The 18,068-nt window shown below is 38.2% G+C and overlaps 1 protein-coding gene across 1 annotated transcript; it reads right to left on the reverse strand.

Annotated features, from left to right (window-relative positions):
• Nucleotides 1-202: 202 nt before the first annotated feature.
• On the reverse strand, nt 203-2,145 carry LOC116470546 (DNA polymerase delta subunit 2). The gene is given in 6 exon segments (XM_032156018.3): nt 203-917; nt 920-995; nt 997-1,103; nt 1,106-1,357; nt 1,360-1,932; nt 1,935-2,145. Coding segments are annotated over 6 exon segments (1,359 nt in total). The 3' UTR covers nt 203-777.
• Nucleotides 2,146-18,068: the final 15,923 nt, after the last annotated feature.

Consider the following 18,068-nt stretch of genomic DNA (forward strand, 5'->3'; position numbering starts at 1 on the left):
TTTAATATAACAATATCACTTCCAACAGTGTGAACGGGACACATAAGATATGAGACGACTGCAGTAATTCAGGCAAGAAATAATGTACACCATGACTGGCAGAAGCAGTGAAGATGGAGAGAATAAAATATTTTATTCACTGATTTGATATAAGGTTAAAGGAGAAAAATACTTATAGAATAAATATAAATAAATGCCAGGCTTCAGGTTTTGCAATGGATGGGAGACAGAACATGTAGACCAAATACAGTTTGGAAAGGAAGATGATGATTCAATATCCTTTGGCATTTTCAGATGAATATAATCTGAGAAATTAGAGTTAAGAGTCTGAAGATCAGAATAGTGCTATGATCAATTTAGGTTGGGGAGGTAGAAGAGAGCTGGTGGTAGATGATAACACTGCTTGATAAGTGTATGTAGGATAAGAAGGAAAGAGAGATAAGGATAGAATTTGGAGAAACTTCAGAACTTAAAAGGAGGATAGGAGATGATGAGCTTAAAAGGATGCTGGAGAGCAATAGCCATAGAGAGAGAGGAAGATAAAAAAGAGTTTCATGTTAGAAACCATGAAAGGACAGTGTTTCAGTGAAGGATTTAGCGACAATATTAGACTCCAGAGAGATCAAGTAAGGTAAAAGCTAAAACTATTGGATATTCTTTTTTTTTTTTTTTTTTTTTTCTGCATCAGCAAGTGCTCAGGCTTTATTTACAACGCCGACACTGCAGGGAATGAACACCCTCCATCTGGGCCTCTCTGGTCAAAACCACCTTTTTGAGTCAGAGGCCCAGGCCCAGGCCTCCCAGGTCATCCTCCTCTGCCCCGAAGCCCGAGAAGCTGATGGGCTGGCAGACCAGGCTGGGCAGGTTCACGAGGCAGGCGGTCTGCACAGCACTTAAGTCAGGGACGGTCACCAACAGCCAAAGCTGGGGGTGCTGCCACAAAAGTAGACATGCGGGCACTCTGGGAAGAAGAATGGGTCGGTTTTGCAAGAAGGGGTAACAACCTAGGGTGTCAAGGGTTGTGGGACTGATGTGACGGACCCACAGGGTCCACTCCAGGATCTCCAAGTGATCCTCCATGCTGCTGTATCGGAAAATGTCATCACGTTCTGTCCCAATGTCCCCAGGAGTCTGACTCCATCAATGGTGGCCTGGTAGGGTTTGATGACTAGCTGGAGCGTGGAGTAGGCAGTGGCCAGCGGGAACATGCAGGGGTGGAGGGGCTGCTGGTGGAGTGTGTAGTTGGTGGGATCAACCTCGCCTGGCGTCACGTCCACAGGCACTGAGGTGCTCAGCTGCAGGAGGATCTCATCCAGCATCTCCACGGCCTCCACGCTGGCTGCCTGGGTTTTCTTGTGAGGTACTAGGCCTTATTGATAGAATCTCTGCTCTGGGTGCTGTGGCGGAGGAGGTTGCCTTCAAGGATGACCCGGGAGACGTGGGTGGCGCTGTACTGCTCCCCTTCGTCCCCAAGCTGCCCCGTCACCACGTCCACCAGCAGCTGGGTGCCCAGCAGGCTCTCGCCTCCACCTCCACCCAGGCCCAGGCCAGACACCAGCAGCAGGAACCTATCTGTGTCAAGCAGGGGTGCGGGCTTCTGGGGAGCGAGGTCAGCAAAGCAGTGGTCTTCCACCAGAAACTTCCCTTCGTCCCTCACGGAGCCAAACACGGCCAGGATGGTCCCTGTAACCAACTTTGACACGTCAATGGTGCCTTTTAGTTTGATAAGCTGCAGTTCATCTTCCAAGACCAGCACGTCATCTGGGTGGATGTATTTGCTCCGAGGAGGCTGAGGGAGCAGGTTGTGCTCCTCGCTGATCTCCCGCAGGATGGAGGGCTGCAGCGGCATGGACTTGAACAAAGTGCCCACCACACAGCACTTCTCCCCGGGCTGCAGCTCGCACAGCTTCTTCACTACCACTCCACTGCCCCGTGCTGCTGGGCCCGGTTCCCCAGGTAGAATCTCATTTGGATGAGGCGGGTGGCATAAATATGGGAGTTCTGCGGGCTAAAGCTCTGTTCTCCGCGCGGCGCGCCACATCCCCAGCTATTAGATATTCTAAATGAATCACTGATGGACATGATAGAGGTTCCTTTCTGTAGAATTCTAGAATTCTGTGCACTTCTCTTTATTCCTTGACCCATTGTGACTTTCTGTGTGTTATAGTGGGTCAAGGAATAAACAGATATGCAAAGTTGAGATTTTGAAAGTGAATTTCAAGTTATAGAAACGTGTAGGCAAACAGAAGAGCACATTTAGGGTAGTGCCTATGGGGTGTTTGCATGATTAAAGAAGACTCTTTTTTTAAAAAAAAATTATATATATATTTTTATTATATTTTAAGTTCTAGGGTACATGTGCACAACGTGTAGGTTTGTTACATATGTATACATGTGCCATGTTGGTGTACTGCACCCATTAACTCGTCATTTACATTAGGTATATCTCCTAATGCTATCCCTCCCCCATCCCCCAACCCCACGACAGGCCCCGGTGTGTGATGTTCCCCTTCCTGTGTCCACGTGTTCTCATTGTTCAGTTCCCACCTATGAGTGAGAACATGTGGTGTTTGGTTTTTTGTCCTATGGTGATGATGTTCATAGGTTTGCATAGTGAGGGAGAAGGAACCACGGAGAAGGGAGGCTGAAGGATGAATAAAGGAGTGGGGATAATTGAGTGAACAATAGCTCAGAGAGGCAGAGGGATAGAAAATGAAGTCGCTGATTTGTTTTTGCTTGTCCCATGCTGTTCTTGTCCCATAACACACTGAACTGGGCAGGATGCTTCTTTGTAAAACCTGAATATTAACTTGGTTTCTATATTTATCTCTGCGGTGTTGAATTGAAAGAAACACAGTCTAGACACCAAAAAAGTAAGTATATTTTTTATTGGTGTCCCTCTAAAAATGCCCATGGCAGGGATAGTACCATCCTAGCTTTGAGCATCTCTTTCCCTTAATTTTTTTTTTCACTTATTACAGTTGCATTTACTACATTTTTCCATAGTGTATTATTGGACAACAAAACAGACTACCCTTCCTTTTTCAACCTTTGTCTGTCTTCCCAAAGTCACATGATTTTCAATCTGGCACAAAAATCTCTCCTGCTCCCTCTCTACTTTCCAAAAGAAGTTTGCCCTGTTAGGGTGAGGACTTGATGATGGGATGGAAGAGAGCAGAGAGGCACATGGGAATAAGAGGAATTAAAGCCAAAGAACTGACCCACTAGTTGTCAAACTTGAACATTCATCAAAAACACCTGGACAGCTTGTTAAAGCACCTGTTACTGAACTGTACCCCCAGAGTTTCTGATTCACTAGGTCTGGGGCGGGGTCTAAGAATTTGCATTTCTTTAGGTTTCCATGTGTTGCTGATGCTTTTGTGGGACACACTGAAAAACCACTCAACTAGCTCGCTTAATAGGCAGCAAATCAGAGCAGAGTCGGGAGCAATGGAATAAGATTACTAACATGAAGTATGAGGCACAGTCTTTATTACAAACAAAAGGGCAAGTCTGTTTATTACAAGACCTGGAACAAGATCTGCTTGATGCTGAGCTCCCGACTGGCCCAGGGTCATTTACTCCTTGCAGGGCTTCACTGGGTCCACAGTTTGAGAAAAAGGTACACATAGGAGTGGTAACTGGTTGAGCCAGGTGTTAGGACTGGAGGGATTCAAAGATGGACAGGGAGGCAGACTTTTACAAATTATTTTTACAAAGGACAAGCAACTGAGACAAGTGAGGTAAAAATTAGTATTTCAATATTTTCCCCAGAGGGTCTCAAGAAGTTCTGTGACTCACTCAAATGTAGTTTTTCAGCCAGACATAATTTTCTGACCCTTTAAAAGAATGTGTTTTTTTTCGCTTACAATGTGTCTATTTACAAGGTATCTATTTACAAGCAATTATGTAGTTTATGAGTCTAATGTCTATGATAACTTCACCAATATTGAGAAGTAATAAATTCCCAAATGCATGTCTTAATCTATATAATTATATATAACTTCAGTGAAATTGAAGCCATACACTTCTAGTTCAAGTTAAGCAATCAAATTTCCATATTGTTGAATAGCTAAACAGATTTTATGCTTATGCTATCCCTTAAGAACTTGTTAATGTACATTTTACAATGTTGTGTTCCACAGAAAACATTGAGTTATGTCCAGGTAAACAGATGCCAGAGCAGGGAAGAATATTATGGGAACGAGTCTTTGTTTTAATAAATTCTCATGTAATTTTAACACAGGTGAAAAAACGTGTCTCATTTCCCTTAAGATTTATCTTTTCTAAGTAAGTAGTATTTAGAATTCCACATCATGTTGCTGTATCTATTGCTATGCAGTTGAGCAAGTTAGATTGTAAGGAAATAACCGTATTGGAGAGAAGAGAAAAACAACAGACACATAATCACCTAAACTTTGGACAGATCTCTGAAATGGAAGCCAATCTAGCAATGAAATCACAATGAAATTATAAATTTATGGAGGAAAAGCTGGGAGGTTAATTTTACCCTTTAAAACCTCAATGAAGCACAAAATTCAGGGGAAAAACTAATAATTATGACTAAGAATTGTAAGATTTGGAACATCAACTCGGCAAATGAAGACATTACCACATGGCAGACATTAGCCAATAAAAGGCATCCAATCACTCTAAAATGAGCTCGTAACACAAAATGTGAGCACTGTGGATTTCCAGAGAGGTGGCGCATTTATTAAAAAAAATCCATTTATTACTTTCTAGAACTGAACTCATCCAATGCACATTTACTGAGCATAGACAATGCATGAAGAGCAGACAATGGGCTTGCACTTTGTGTGAAGTGCTTAGGAGGATTAAAGAATGTGTTAGATACAGGTCCTGACCTTAAGGAGCTTACAGTTTTTTTAGAATGTGTGACTGAAGGGAAAAGAGATGAATAAATAACCATAAGATAAGGTGAGACACCAAAGATAAAAAGCAACTCTTATGAGAAGGCAGAAAAAGATGAGTGTGAGAAACTGGGGAGGAGGCGAAATTTAGGATGACTTTCAGGGAGGAGAAGCAATTGAACTGAGCTTTATGGCATGCATAATAGTCTTTTATATTTTTATTTTTAAAATTTCTTAAAGTGTATACTGTATCACTACACTGAAAGTGCCATAAAATACACTTACAAGTGGCAATTTGATGTAAAACCAACTCACTTTAACATGTGAATCAAGGCATATTATATAGGAGTACAAAAAATTGGTGGATATGGGTGGTATACCCGACAGAAAATAAGTTAGCTTATGTACCAGCAACAAAACTTTCCTGTATCTCAGTGGCTTAACATATCTACAGTTTATTTATCATTTATACAAAGTTGGCTGCAAGTCTGCTCACTCTTGAGCAACTGTTTGCCATGCAATGTCTCAGGGACCTTCTCTCTGCTATTATCATAGAGCCTCCTCTGTGATCGCTGTATCAGGAAAGAGAGTGCTAGTGGATTCATCTTGACAATTAAATACTCTGGCCTGAAAGTGATATATGTGGCAATGAGTCACAGGCCATTGGCCAAAATTGGTCACATAGCTGTGAGTGTCTTCAAGTGTTCAGAGAAGTGTAGTCCTCCTGCATCTTCAGATGGGGTTGGACGCAGGTGGGATGTGGCAGAAGATGAAGTTGGAATGTCGGGATTAAATCAGATTCTGAAAGACCTAATGTGGTTTGATAAGAAGTTTCATCTTGGTTTTATACGTAGTAGAAAAACAAAGGTTTTGAATAGGGAAGATATAATAGGCACTGTGTAGAAAAATGACTTTGGTAAAAAGCACAGAGAGTTGTTTGGCGGTAGGCAGAATCTTTAGAAGACTCATGGGGAAGCTGGAGCAAGTAATAGTGTTCAAACCAACACAGTATAAAATAGTAGCATGCCTGGAAAGGATGAAATGGATTCAAGAAATTTTCACAGGTAGGTTTAATTGGAACTACTTGATACAATGACTGAAGGAGAAGGAAGAGTTAAATATAATTCACCTTTCTATCTTGGTTTACTGAGTGGGTGGTGATGTTGTGAACTGATGAGATAACCATTTACCCAGAAGCAGCAGAAGGCTTGGGGTAAACTTGATTGTGATCCTTGCAAGAAAATCACTTGGAGATACTGACCAAGCAGTCGCAAATACATTTTTGAATCAAAGAAGAGAGGCTAGAGCTAGACATGGAGATATGGAAATACAGTAGTACCCCCTTATTCTTGGGGGATATGTTTCAAGACCTCTGGTGGATGCCTGAAACCAAAGACAGTACTGAACTCTATACATACTATTTTTTTCCCTTTACATATATGTCTGTGATAAAGTTTAATTTATAAATTGGGCACAATAAGAGATTAACAATAATAACAATAAAATAGAACAATTGTAACAACATACTGTAATAAAAGTTCTGTGAGTGTTTGCTCTCTCTCTCTCTCTCTCAAAATATCTTAATATTTCCAGGCCATGGTTGGCCATGGGTAACTGAAACCGTAGAAAGCAAAACTGCATATAAGGAGGGGCTACTGTACTTGGCCTCAAGATGACAATGGAGGCTGTGGGGTTTCCCGGGGAGAAGAGGCTGAGGATGAAACTCTGGGAAACCTTCACTGTGTGAATAGGTGGATGCAAAGCCCAGGCCTGTTCATTTCTACAACAGAAGCTTTGTATTAGCCTAGGGCTGCTGTAATGGAGTACCACAAATGGGGTGGCTTAAACCACAGGTACTGTCTCACAGTTCTGGAGGATAGAAGTCTGAGATCAAGGTGTTGGCAGAGTTGGTTCCTCTTGAGGGCTGTGAGGGAGAATCTGTTCCATGCCTCTCTCCTGGCTTCTGGTGATTTGCTGGTGATCTTTGGCTTGTAGCTAAGTCACTCTGATCTCTGACTTAATCTACTTGTGGTGCCCTCCATGGATGCATGTCTGTGTCTGCATTCACATTTCCCCTATTTATAAGGACACCAGTCAGATTGGATTAAGGCCCACTCTAATGACCTCAGTTATCTTGATCATCTGCAGACACTATTATTAAATAAAGTCACATTCACAGGTACTGGGGTTAGAACTTCAACATATGAATTTTGGGGTAACAAATTCTATCCATAAAAGGCTTCTTCTACCCCTCCTTCTAGCATGATTTGGAGTAGGGAGAAAGAAGCCAGACTGCAATAGGCTGATAATTAATAGGAGATTTAAAAAAAGCCAAGGCTGGGAATGTAAACTATTTATTTGGAACTATATCCACTACAAGTCAAATGATGAGGGCAGGGGCTCCATGCCTGATACAATTTCCAGAATAAACTACTCTACAGTTTGCCAAAGAATCATTCAAAGTCTATGGTATATTAAGGGTGCTTGCTTGCTGCAAGATTCTTTCTTCAAACTAAAACACATGGGCTTGCTTGTTTGGCAAAGAATGCATATATCCCTAGAATATGAGCTAGTAATCATTTGCTTTGCATTTAGTGTAATGTGCTCTTTTCTGACGAAACTTGGAAGTTTGAGTTTGAAAAATGACGTGTCTAAGAGAGTATGGACTAAGCAATTTTAGATATGGCAGAGCAATAATAAACATTCTTGCCATAGATTCATTGGAGGTGCAAGGACACAGATTAACCTTGGGAGGTATATTATAGCATTTATTTTTTCAAAAGAAAGGAAAGACTTGGTATTTAAATTCTTGTTTCATTTGAGGAAAGAAAAATATAAATCTTGGGATGTCTGAAAAATATTAAAATGTTCACAGAATTAACAGTCAGTGATAATGTCAAATGTCACATTTCTACTCCATCACATATTGGGAAAAACTAATATAACCAAATGGTGGCATATCAGGATTTTTCCCTAAGCGTTATGGTTTGTTAATTTTCTACCAAAAATTTTGGGTATTAATATGGGTAAACAATTTTGTTTTGTGTCTTAGATGAGGTGGTTTTGTGATTTGCAGTTGGATTTAACACAAAAACAAAGGAATTGAAGTATTTTTGTAACAATTTTAATAGTATCTATCTTTCAGTGACATTTGTTTACCCTCTTTTTTTTGTTTTAAAAATGATACATGTTGAGAGAGAAACGAATTGAATACATTTTTCCTAAACATTATACATTAAAATCAGTGATGCTTCTACAGCAATCATATTCTGAAAAAGCACTTTCATATCCTATGGGTTCTTTTACACATTTCATATGAGTGGAATATACTGTTCTTGGGAAAAAATAATGATAATGTAGACAGATACTGAACTTATCTCTACTCTGATGAAAGTTCAGTGCTTGTAGCTGATTACGTATGATACGTTTTCCATAAACAGGCACAGAGTGACCCCAGTGGAAACGGAGCTTGCAGGGTAATTGTGCTCAGTATTGTTTCCCAACATGCATGCCTGATTCTTCTTCCTCCAGTTGGTCTTGGAGACTTCACTGTTGCTTCTGAACCTCGTACTAGGTACTGAGACCTTTCTTTTTGGTTTGCCTTGTTTCGACAAGTGTAACAGCATCTCTTCTTATTTCACCCATACTTCTACATTATTCTGAAGGTGAAAGGATTAAAACTTGTTTTATGAGAAAACACTAAAAATGTTAACTCAGAAGAAGATCTGTGAAAAGAACACTGGACTTGGGATCAGAAAACTTAGAATCATTAGGTGTTATTTAGCCTTGTTAGTCTACTTACGTGCTGCATTCTTGGACAAGATATTTGACTCCTTAGTAATTCATTAATTCAGTAAGCCATTAACTCATTCATCTACTCCTTTTCACCAAGCATTTATTGAATGTTCCCTGTGTTTTAAGCACTGTGTTAAACATAGGATGGTAAGATAAAAATCAGACATTTCTTTAAAGGCATTCACAGATAAATTAGAAGGATGTAAAAAATTATGATAGGAATGATATGTTATAAAAGAGATAATCATTAGTAGAATAGAATGATTTCTATTGCTCTTTTTACTTTTATAAGTTTATGGTTCTAATTCTATAAAGGTTCTAAAAGTTATTCACATACCTTTTGACTTCGGGAAAAAAACAAACCTAGAGATACAAAGATAAAAAAGTAAACTTGTTCCGTACTTAACAGGCCACTGGTTTAGAAGGAAAATGGATGGGTAACTGAATGCCTGTGTGTGTGTATGCGTGTGTGTATACCTTATTTGTGTCTTTGGAGTCCTTGGCCTACAGCATTCCTCCATTACTGCAGGCATCCTAGCTTGCTGGACTTTAACTCACTCAAAGTAAGGAATTTGAAGTAAGTGAGTGGCAGCATGTGTGGTGCTAGGTGGAGTAGGGAAAGAGAGACAAAACTTTGTGATTCTCATTTCCACGTGTGAGTCAAAATGGCAAGTGAAGTCAGAAGGGCCAGAAAGCAGTAAGACTCCAGAAAAGTACTTGGTATTCCTTCTTTAATCCAAAGAAAATTTATAAAGAGTGTAGGCAGTCCACGATTTACAGAAATATATGGCCAAAAAAATGCGTCATAATAATGAATGTTTCTTGTTTTCTAAATGGCTATAGATGCCATTTAGGCCCTAGTAGAGTAATTACCTTATAAGACTGAAAATTCTCTTTAGACAGTCTTGATGGTTAATACATACAACTCTAGAAGTCTTCTTCAAATACTTTTCAACCATGGTTTTAACAAAAAGGAACTAATAATATTTCTACAGGTAGATTTTTTAAAAATGTAATAGAGATCATATGATTGACATATTTCCTGTGTTTAATCACACAAACATAATCCAACTGAGGAGTTTCAGAGTTAACTTAATACAGTGAATTAGTTTCAAAGTATTGGAAGGGCTGGGGCACTGATTGTGTAAGGTTATCTAGAAAGTAGTACCTATATTAAGCCACTACTACCCATAGGCCTAGAAATCCAAAGGAGAAAGTAGTGTTACCTAGAGTCCATATGCAGGTGAGATTGCTGAAGTTGAAATTGGGTTACCTGAGTAGAACTTGGAGCCACATATACCTATCATTGTTACGGCTGCTGAAACTGCCATTAGAAGCTGGGAGTAAAACGGCCTCTTTCTTTCTTCAGTTTTCTTCCAGTGTCTGCCTTCCACTGGCAAAATCTAACAGACAGTCAAGGGAACTTGGGAAATATAGCTTTGCTGACTCCCTTTCCCTGAGGTACAAAAAAGGCAGAGAAGAACAAAGGAGGAGCCGGGAGACAACACCCCCTCCAGAACACATCTCATTATCTCTTCTGTCTTTAATAATCTGTTAATTTTCCTGAAACTCCTCCATCACTATGATGCAGTGAAGGGAAGACTGAGTTACACTAAGGGAAGGAGGAAGATGTAACATAGCGACAGCTCCTGAGGGAAGAGAAAGGAAATTAGGCAGAAGGGTCTGAGAAGAGGGAAAACAGAAAATGCATATGAATGGCAAGGGGTCAGATAAGAGTTTCGTCAAATGTATGCTTAATAGGGCTCAAACCCTTTGGGTTGGAGTAAAGTGAAGGCTAACAGAAAAATCTAGTTAAAATTGTGGGGTTAATAGATGAGCAGAGGGGTTAGGTTAAGCTTGATACTTGCTTCAGGTTCTATCTTGAGAACTTTTCAAATTCCTTGAAGAAGTCCCATGTTTATCATGGTACAACACCAGTATGGCAGCACATGATTGGTCAATTAGAAATGCTGAAGGAAGCATTAGACAAGTGGATTAAATAATGCCCCTGGCTGCCCATGGCCCATGAGGTTATCTAGGGATTCCATAATTTCTAGAGTCTCCTATTATTAAGAGAACCAGTGCAATGCAAGAAGCCTGGGGTTGGGACATGGATACCACAGAGTACAGGGACTGTGATATAGGAGGTTACAGCAGGATCTAAGGACTTTGGGAATAGTTGCTACCATGACCCCCTCTTCCCCCTTTCCACATCCCCAAAGCACCAGGCAGTACAAAGCACAAAATACTGGACACTAGAACAGGGTGCCCAATAACCTGATACAGAGGGGAACAGACCAGCAGAGGCCAGCAAAGACCCAGATGCTAGTATGTAAGTCAGAGGCCCTTTCACCGTCACCATGAGAACATAGGATTATCCTTTTATACCCAGAGAGGATCTTGGGAAAGAAAAGGAGGTAAGATCACTTGAGAGAGAGAGAATCAGCTTTCGTACAGAGTTTTAAGCAACCTTTTTATTAAAAAAAAAAAAAATGTAACATTCAAACTGGAAGAATACAACATGGGTACACAAAGCAAGATAAGGTGAGTTACATGGCAGTGGGGGGAATTCATACTGTAGAAGCTTATTCTTTGTCATGTCATGTTTCTGATATTATGAAAGATGTACTACTTATAATTGGTTATAATGAAAGTCAACAACATTTTTCCAAGTGAACCCGTTTTAGAATAGAAAGTTTAAGATTTCAGGCTGGGTGCAGCGGTGCCAGCCTGTAGTCCCAGCTACTCAGGAGGCTGAAGTGGGAGGATCATTTGAAGCCAGGAGTTCAAGGCTTCATCAAGTGTGTGATGATTGTGCCTGTGAATAGCCACTGCCCTCTAGCCTGGGCAACATAGCAAGACCCAGTCTCTAAAAATAAACAAATAAAAGATTTCAAACGGTCTGTGAAATATAAAGTAGAATAGTCCCAGAAAATTAGTTACTTTCAAATTATTGATATTTATTATTTCCTGTGATATAACATAGTTAAAGCTAATTTTCAGGAGGAAAGTTTCATTTTGTAATTATTCATTATTTACACTCTGATGGGGATGGGATTTGGTATTCTTAAAACTCTACAGAAAACATGACCTTTTGTTCTGAGAAGCTCATAATTGAAAGTGATTCATTTATTTGCAAACATAGAGTTGTTGTAGGAACAAAAGGATAGTCTTTATTAAAGTTTATAAGCCAAAGGATATGAGATTATTTCCATTCATCCCCATCTTTCCATAATGCTTTTGTAATGGGAACGAATATTAAAATGATCCATTCTTGTCTAAAAAGGTCATATTCAGATTTGGACAACTTAATAAATAATACAGAACTCCTAGGTAACCCATCAACCATGGGATCTTGACCCCAGAGGTGTCAAACCACTTTGAAGTAATCCAAAAGCGCATCAATTGTATTTTTATATATTTTATTTATGTTAATGTGAACTACCATATTAAACTGCATTAAATAACTACTTAAATAAGTAAAACAATAATTTAGAAGTAAAACCATTTTATGTTTGGGCTTAGACTCCTCTAAGCAATCTATACAGAGTAATTATTTGTGTCCATAAATGCATGATGATCTCAAAATGAATTCATTTATCGTTTTATGCATTAACTTCTCAGCCTGCTTGGGTATCATTCTCTGCTGGCTATTATATTATCGGGTCACCATTGTGCTAAACTGTAGGACATGTTAGCTGATAACTCCCGAAAAGTGCTTACTTTTGAAATAAAAAGCAAAGCAAAAAAAAAAAAATCAAGCCACAATGCTGACTGAAAAAAATATTTATATTTATATTAAAGCCCTTAGCTAGATTCTCAGACACATCACTGCTTAAAATGCAGTCACCTGACAAAAACAGTTCTAATTATTACCCCCTTGGGCGAACATTTTTCAGAGTGACTGGCTAAAATGCACTCCAGCTCATAATTTCTGTCTCTGACAGTGGAAGACATAACCTAGTTTCCTCTAATGCAAAAGTCTCTAATCTAGAGGGCAAGACCCTGCTCAGTATAACACTGAAGGGAGAAAATGCAATTTGAGCACAAGGAAATTGCACACATAGTTGGATAGTTCTACCACTCTCAGATTTTTTTTTCCTCCTCGGGTTTAAATGTCTTGTTTTATTTTATACTAAATTATGACCTGGCTGAAATTGCTATGTTTTCTTTGTCATATTCCAAAAACCTCTTACTATAAAAGTGAAGGTTATGCGATAGTTCCATACTTTTATTTTTTAAGGGGGTGGGAATGTTCACATTTTGACAGTTCAGCAGTGAAAATATTAAAAGTTACTGTGCTTGCTACAGCAATATTTTTTTCCTTTGAATAATAGCTCTTTTGTCTTGGCAAATGGGGCATATATACCGCATTAGAAAAAGGTAATTAAATCTTTTTGAAATGACAAAAGTGCAGATTTTTTGATTTGGACTAATCAGTAACAATTTCATTGTTGAATCTCTGAACGAACAAACTTTTATGATTGTTGGGAGAGGTGATTAACCTCAAATTGTTCCGGTTCACTTCACAGGCGGTGGCTGAGTAATACATTGCCCTGAAACAACTGATAAGCCAGAAGACGAAAGAAGTTTCAGGGCAGTCAATCAGAAGTCTTGGAAGGAATGCAGCTATGGGAGGGCATTACTGGGAATTTTCATGAACAATTTTATTTCTGTGAATTGGAGAGTCATTGCCCCTTTCCCATCTCTTTCTGCTGACAGCTGCTGCTTACCTCCTTCCTTCCAGCTGGGAGGGCAGCCGCATGGCTGCGTATGCCGCTGACGCCAGGATGGCTCCTTAGCAAGCAACCAGGGCATCAGTTTCCTCCTGGAGACTGCACATGTCACCTTCACGTCTCATGCATCTTCCATCATTTAAGTGAATATATCAAGAGGCTCTGGTAGAAGGCACTAGGCTATGAAAGTGCAGTCTAACCGGTGACTGAGAACAAAGGCTGCCTTCAGCTAGGAATGATTCGCTACTGTGGTAAAAAATACTTTCTTTTTTCCTCCAAAATGACTTTGAATCATAAAGATTTAATAAATAGCCTTCCTTATTGAGGAAATAAAAGTGAAAGGATAGTATAGAGAAAGGGTTATTTAAAGAAACTGATTTTGATAAACATTTATAAAATAATGGTATACAAAGGCTTGACAATATCACAGTATGAACTTGTAATTTCAGGAGGAAGATCTGTCCCCAACAATTCTCAAGCGTGTCATCATAACTTATTGCTCCTGAATTCCTCAGCTTCCATCAGACAGTAACACAATCTGATCAATCTTATCACTAAATACTGGGTGCCAGTTTGAACAAAATTAGGGTGAATTATTTAAAAGGTGATGTGAGTATAATCTAACAGGTACCTTAAAATACCCTGTGTGGCTCATCAACCTGCTTATTCCAGTGAGTTAATAAAGAAATTTTATAGTGCATCTCTAGAAAACAGAAACATCTATCTTAATTTTTCAATTATTAAATTATAAACATCAAACTTTTTTCTAATAGGTTTGTTTTCCTAACACTCTATATTGTTTATGTCCTTGGGAAGCAAATAAGAATAAGAAACAGGATTGGGAAGTAATTTGTGCTGAACTAACCCAGAGATGGTAGTGAAACACCCCCACCTCTCCCTTCCTCTAGCCTATCTAGGAAATTGGCCTGGTATCTACCAAGATAGCACTGAAAATGTAGAGCAATAACCCAGAAGCTCAGAATGGTTATTCTTGGTGCCAGTTCACTGAAGCTCTGTTGGACAAAATTTTAAAGAAATTCAATTGTTAGACTATGGACACATTTAGCAGTTCCTTCTAGATACTAAGAGTATTCTATTTTAAGAATACTCTTAAAAAAGAATATCTAATATATTAATACTGTATTTTAAAATTAAGTTGTCACCAAAGAATACGTTTTTTGAATGCAAGAAAATAATTCATAGTGAGGAATAATTATATACTGAATACAATGCTCTGAAACTATTTGAATATTAAGCTTAGCATTATTAATATTATTTAGAGTCTATAGGAATTTGTCACAATCTATTCTTTGTTCTATTTTAACCTCACAATGTTTTCCCTAGAAGAATTTTAGAAATAGTACATCAACAGGCTTGCTTTTAAGTGGTTTAGTCAGACTTGTCTTTCATAAACTTAATAGTTTCTAAATATTTCCAGGTTTGGCTGTCTGATATTGTCAGCATAATTATGAATACTTTTAGAAATACTGCGTCAACAAGGTCTTGGATATTTTTTAACATGCCTCTATTAACTGCTTTAAAACACATAAAACTCTAAAAAGAATTTAAAAATTAACTAAAATTAATGGCCAATCCGTCTAGTACTAGTTTTATACCTACCATTTATTGAGGGTTTACTATATGCCAGGCACTTTTTCAGTGTTATATGTGTATTATTTGGTTTAATCCTCAACATAATCCAATGAGAAAGTTAGCATTATTAGATTCATTTCTCTAGATGAGGAAACAGAGCTGGAGACAGGATATGTAACTTGTGCAAAGGCATATAACTGGTAAGTAGAAGTAAGTATGAAAACCTAGGTAGCCTGATATTGTGTTCTTTGCACTTATATTCTGTTTACTTCTCCTTGTTAATATTGACTCAAAAGTATGTTAATATATGAAACTTTGAAAAAAATGTAGGAGTAAAACTCAGTGATAGGAAAAATAAAAAGCTTTGTAATCCAATGATCTTGGTTTAAATTTGAAGCTTAAATTTGAAGCTTGGTAATTGTGGAAATACATTGCACCTTCCTAAACAGAGCCACAGAATGTGCCATTTTCATGTGGGAATGCTAAGTAAGAGACACAGAAGTAAGTGACTCAACAGTTCCATAGACAATGCGAACGTTATATTTTTTCTCTTGCATATTAATGAGATTTCTATGTTAGAACAAAATAACATAATACATTTAATTAAAATCCTGACATACTGATACCAAAGCTAATATTATATACTGAAATTATTTTTTAAAATAGATTTTTTTTGAGAAATGAAAACATGACTTTTTTGGAAAAATACTTACTGGAGTTTCACTTTTTGATTAAACTAATAAATAAATTCCATGATGAAAATTACTTTGATAAAACTGACCTAAGATGTAATTTGAAGAATTAAAAACTGTATGAATTATGAGTTTTCCAATAAGAATTTTATTTTGACCTAAATGATATCCAATAGATCAAGTTAAACCTTGGTGCGTTTTTAACATAACAGAAGCACCTTGGCCTCTCAGCTGGTGTCAGACAAGAAATACTTTGTGAGGAGCCTTTATCTAACAGAGTTAGGCTACTGCAGTTGCCTGAGGTCTCCTTGGTCTACTCGTGACTCTCTACTACTGGCAAAGATAAAAGCACAAAAAGTGGAAGTTTCTTCTGAACAGACTATTTTCATTTGTAGACTTCATAAATGTCAGGAAGTAAGAGTAGAGGCAACTCATATCCCTGATTCTTTTTTAGTAATAACATGCAGCAACTAAAATCCTGCTAAAATTTTTGTCAAAAATGAGAAAACATGTATCGTTTCTCACATTTGTTCTTTGGGGAAAAGCAATTATCATTTTGCTATTAGAACCTGTAAAATAAAATGTCAGTGAAATCCATGTATACAAATCAGTGCAAAACAACACAAAATTTGCATAAATGTCCCATCAATGGGAACAAATTTCTCACAATTCCAAATTTACTTTCTTCAATGAATTTTATCTTTCCTATCAGATTTAAATGGTCATGCTTGGGAGATTTTATTTTACACGTATATGCACACATACATACAACAGAGAGTGGTTTGGGTTTTTAATTAATAAAATGACCAAGGAGGCAATTACTATTTTATTTAGGATTTTACTTCAATCGAGTACTATTTGTGTTTTCTACTCACTTCTGTATAGACCACAGTAAACATGTGGAAGACATTTTGCATGGCAAGTTTGTGTATTGCAATTTTTGAGCAATGCAAACATCCCCCTTAAATAAACGAAAACAGATCCCAGAAAGGGTATGCTTCCAACACATTCCCCAAAGATCTGAGTGCCGCTGTGCATTCTTGCTCAATTTAAACAAACTAAACTTCAGTTAGTCTCCCCTCCCCTAATGGGCATCCCCACTGGGAACATTGTTAGGTTACCACCATGGACAAGGCCTCAGTACAGCTGGATATGTAAACAAGACCATAATCCGCATGAAAGAACTCTCAGAGTTTTGGCAGCACTCACAGTGTTGTTAACATATTGTGCCAAAGCAATAACAAAGCCATCATTTTTAAGTTTGTTCACGGATTTGTATTAATCAAGAAATTTTCCAGAAATTACTTCTAAATGAGGAAACTTCCAGAAAGTTACTATTTGGCAAGAAGGCTTCCAGATGCCTTTTTTTGCTTATCTGCAACATATTTTTCCAAATAAATTACAAATTTGTGGACGTTCAGTTGAGACAGAAAACACATTGCTGCTGTGTTGGCGGAAGGAGGCTCCCTTCAGTTCATTCCCTGCTTCATCAAAGCCTGGCTAGTGCTTAGATCATTTTTTCTTGTTAAAGAGGAGGTGGCCAGGCCATCTAACTTAGCATTCTGGCAATAAATATTAAGTATTGATATTTGAATCAGAAAAGCAATGATTAGATTACAGTTAGAACTGCAAACTAAGCACTTAGGAAAAGACCAAGAGAAGGCTGCCGAACCTTTGTTAAAATTTAGTTGTTGATTTTTATTCGCATATTAGGTGATTGATCTCTCAAATCCAGTGTTTTTCAATGTAAACTCTATTTTAAAAAATTGTGCAGAAGCAAGCCTTCTGTGAACTACTGTGACTGCTCTGTAGGAAAAAAGAGGCAGGGAGAACAGTGCAATTAAAGATGGCTAGTAGGACAAACCTAAAAGTTTTATTCTTCAACACTGTATCCTTCTTTAAATATTTACAGTAGTTTTTAAATGTGATTTTTAAAATCTTGGGCAAAATAAACTTTTAAAGTGTGCTTAATATTTAAAATACACGTGCCTTACAGAGGGCACATGTGTGGCTCCAGTGATGGTTGCTGTATGTGGGCTCACAGACTTTGTGTTGAGAGTTGAAGATTCATGAGTGGGTTTTTCACCAGTGGTCTTGGAAATTATGGGTCACTTCAGGAGATCCAGGTCAGTCCACCAAAAGCTAATCCAAGCTCGAATGGCCAAAGTGGCCCACGCAACTGGGCAAGCACATCTGGCTTAGCTTCAAGTCTGCCCAGGAGTCTTCAGGATCCAAGCCAAAAGAAGTCGCTTGCCTCAGGTTTTGATTGTATTTAATCATTTATTCATGCTTATGATACCCTCTGGATGACACTTTTATCATAACAAAAGAAACTCTTCAAAATAATAACTAATAGTAAATAAGCTCTTTGTCCAGCTGAA

The sequence above is a fragment of the Hylobates moloch genome, unplaced genomic scaffold, assembly GCF_009828535.3.
Source record: "Hylobates moloch isolate HMO894 unplaced genomic scaffold, HMol_V3 SCAFFOLD_6, whole genome shotgun sequence".
Taxonomy (NCBI): Eukaryota; Metazoa; Chordata; class Mammalia; order Primates; family Hylobatidae; genus Hylobates; species Hylobates moloch.